This window comes from Oryctolagus cuniculus, chromosome 18 (genome assembly GCF_051225735.1).
Source record: "Oryctolagus cuniculus isolate XC-2025 breed Fujian yellow rabbit chromosome 18, ASM5122573v1, whole genome shotgun sequence".
NCBI lineage: Eukaryota > Metazoa > Chordata > Mammalia > Lagomorpha > Leporidae > Oryctolagus > Oryctolagus cuniculus.
Genome location: NC_142884.1, coordinates 6,028,926 through 6,032,421, shown reverse-complemented (window position 1 = coordinate 6,032,421; position 3,496 = coordinate 6,028,926). Strand labels below are relative to the sequence as shown.

The window sequence follows — 3,496 nt, the reverse complement described above, 5'->3', positions numbered from 1 at the left end:
TCCTGGGTTTGGATCAGCACAGGTGCAGCCATCTGGGGAGTGAACCAGCAGATGGAAGACCTGTCTGTCTCTCTCTGCCTCTTCCTCTCTGCAATTCTGATTTTCAAATAAATAAATAAATCTTTGAGAAATAAAAAAACTAAGAGGCACTGAATACACAACCTCCAAATAAGAGAGGCAAACAATAGAATTATTTAAAGAGTAATACACATTAAGTTGTGATAGAAAAATCAAGAATTTATAGCAAAAAGAATGCAAAGAACACAATATATTGATAAATCTAATAATCAATATAGACATTATGATATAAAGTATAAATAGATTAATTATTCCTGTGAGTGTCAGACATTTTATTATGTTCAATGGGAAATATTTTCAAATATACAGCTAAAAATCCTGGCCCAGTACCAGCCATCATGGCCATCTGCAGGGTGAACCAGCAAAAGCCCTCTCACTCTGTCTCTCCTTCTGGTCACTATGTAACTCTGACTTTCAAATAAATAAATAAATATGTTTTTAAAAATGATTAAAATAGAAAAAAAAAATATATATATACCTATATAAGCCATGTCTCAACCATGAAGGAGTAATTAATCCTAATAGTATATCAAGTAGATATTTTTTCAAGGAATATAGGATAAATACACACAATATATCACATGTAAATTAAACCAATTAAGTACTCCTCACAGTAATATACATACAAGGATAAAGCAATTTGTTTTTATTTTAATGAGTATTATTTTTCATTTCTTTATTTTTTTATTTATAATTTTCTAACAGCATTGATTGATGCAAAACAAACATAATGTGACTAATTATATATACATGTATACACATAAATACAAAGACATATGTACATGCAAATATATACACATACAAATATATTGCTTTTATATCTAATATGCGTCAGGTATTTCAAATTTTTCAGTGAGATAACACCATATGGTTTCTATTTTTGTGGCACAAGATTACAGACACACATTAGGCCAGATTAATTTTTCTTTTCAAATATTTGCATCTTTAATATCTTACATAAGCTTTATTTTATAAACACAGAGAGACCATTAGTAAAATAACTCTCCCAATGAGTAAGAACTATTCACATTATTTTGAAAATGCTCAGGCCAAAAATGCTACAGGAACCAAATGGATTCATGTCTTACACCTTCCAAAGGTTCCTCCCTCACTTACTCCACCACAGGTTTATTTCCTGACTTGAGAGACAGGAGAGGGCACCGTGGGACCTGCTTCCTGCCACTGCCCAACTGGTATCTTCACATCACAGAAACAATGGATGTACAGATCCCCATCCCATGCCATTTACACTCTGCAGCATCTCTGTTTTCAACAGGCGACATTCCCTTGAACTCTGGAAACTCAGTGAAAACGTCCACTTAAATGAGCAACTCCAGTTCAGTCTGAATTCATCTACATGCAAATGACTACTATTTCTCCAAGAATATAAACAGACTAATACTCTGAAACTGAACTACCCTCCAGTTAAACCCCATGCTATTCATGATTTCATGGGAGAGTTCTTGTTTCTTCAGTATCTTGAATGATGTCTCAAATTGTGTTCGTATTTGATGGAAACATCCCTACCTTTCCACAGCCACTTCATGCCTAGACATTTTACTGTGCCAGATGAAAGTTACACTCCCAGGAACTACTCCATGTCACCAATGGATCTATTGTTTTAGCCCTACATAACCTCTTAGCTCCTCCATTGTATCCATTAATAAAATTTCACTTATATAGGTATTACTGTGAAAGTATCTTACATTTTTCTTTAAAAATACTATTCAATAGAGGAAAGAGGAGAAGTAGGGTGAGAGTGTGGGTAGGATGGAGGGTAGGGTGTGAAGAATCACTATATTCCTAAATCTGTATTGATGAAATGCATGAAGCTTGTGTACCTTAAATTTTTAAAATGAATAAAATGTGACTTCCATAAAAAATAAAATTACTCAATTTACTTTTATTTTAAGCAGAGCTCATGCCAGGTTCTCGTAAAATGACTGCTTCTGAAATGTGCCTCCTGTCTGAGGAGGACTGAAAAGTATGCAGTCAGCCACTGTGAATATCCATAGAGTCTACTTCTCAGAGCACAGAGGACTTTGCTGCTATGATCCAGGGAAGGCAGTGTGTGGGTACCCTGGAGTCATAACTCATGAGAATGTAGGGGCTGATGGCAGGGAAACACCCAGCTATCAGTGTGGAGACTTTCACCTCTGACGTTTCATGAATATTGAGAAAGGCTAAACCAATGTGAAGAAAGGATGACAGGCTGCACAATACAAAGGTACTCACCAGGACAAGGATGCTTTGTGTGGCTCTGGACCCTGGGGAAGATGTGTGGGAGAGAGCGTGTATGTATTGCACCTGCTGCTTGTGCCTGTACAGGATGAAAACCATGAAGCTGCTGGCCCAGAGCATGAGCCCTACAAACACAACATCGCGGAATAACATCAGTGCTATGTACAATGATTCAGTGATTTTCCCACGAGGCATAGCAGAACAGTAGTCATAATCCATTTTCCTTGTGATATTATTGTTTTGCCATCTGGCAGTGACATGCACAGGTACCATGACATTTAGCATCAAGTTCAAGCTCCAGCAGAGAATAGTGGAGGGTCCAACATACTTGGGAGCTTTTACTTTAAGCCCCATCCACCTGGAGCAGGTAGGACTGATGGTGATGGCCTGGAAGACACTAAGGAGGCAGGTGCTGCCAATGGATACATCCCTGCTCACTCTGTGCACATAGAACACAAGTTTGCACCCAGTATCATCGAGGAAATGCTTCATCCCCAAAGCTGCCATGGTTTGGGGGACTCCTTTTGAGAGAATGACCAAGACATTGGCTACAGTCAGGTGTTTGAGAATCAGATCTGTGAGCCTAAACTTGCATCCTGTGAAATAAAGGATGAGATAATGGAGAAGAAGAGAGGAATTTCCCAGAATCCCAGCCAGCGTCTGTACTAGAAAGACCATTCCTAGGGCCAGGTCCCTCGGGGCCATGCTGTCAGTTCCCAGCCTCTGCTGCTCATCTTCTGAGTGAGAGAGAATCCTGCAAGAGAATATGAGGCAGTGACCACTCAGTATTCTTGTTTTCCTCTAAAAGATACAGAGAAGCTAAGTAGGGAGAGTTAATGATGTGTCTAATCTGAACAACATGTGTGGCTCAAGAGGGGGCTTGGAATTAGCAGGCTGATCAAAGCAGTGCACTCGACGGTGATGCTACAGACCTGTTTGCTGTGTTCCTCACATAATGCAGTGTCTATTTAGTCATTCTCATACCTGGTGATTTGATCTTAGATAGCTGATTTCATTACTTTGTCTGCAAGTCTACATTCAGTATAAGGACTGAAGCTGTAAGTTAATACCAGCTATGAATAAGATTTAGATATCTTAACATTCAGATTTAGAATTATGAAATAATTCTGTAGGGACCCATTCTGTACAAAATCCTTTTTAAGAATGCATAATTGCC

General features: G+C 38.4%; 1 protein-coding gene across 1 annotated transcript; it reads right to left on the bottom strand.

Moving 5' to 3' along the window:
• Positions 1-2,103: 2,103 nt before the first annotated feature.
• Positions 2,104-3,024, bottom strand: ORYCUNV1R1559 (vomeronasal 1 receptor oryCunV1R1559). Its single transcript, NM_001167246.1, has one exon. It carries the CDS (start codon positions 3,022-3,024, stop codon positions 2,104-2,106), a length of 921 nt encoding a protein of 306 aa, NP_001160718.1.
• Positions 3,025-3,496: the final 472 nt, after the last annotated feature.

Coding starts and splice junctions, on each gene's coding strand:
- ORYCUNV1R1559 (NM_001167246.1), bottom strand. CDS start 3,024: ATGGCCCCGAGGGACCTGGCCCTAGGAATGGTCTTTCTAGTACAGACG.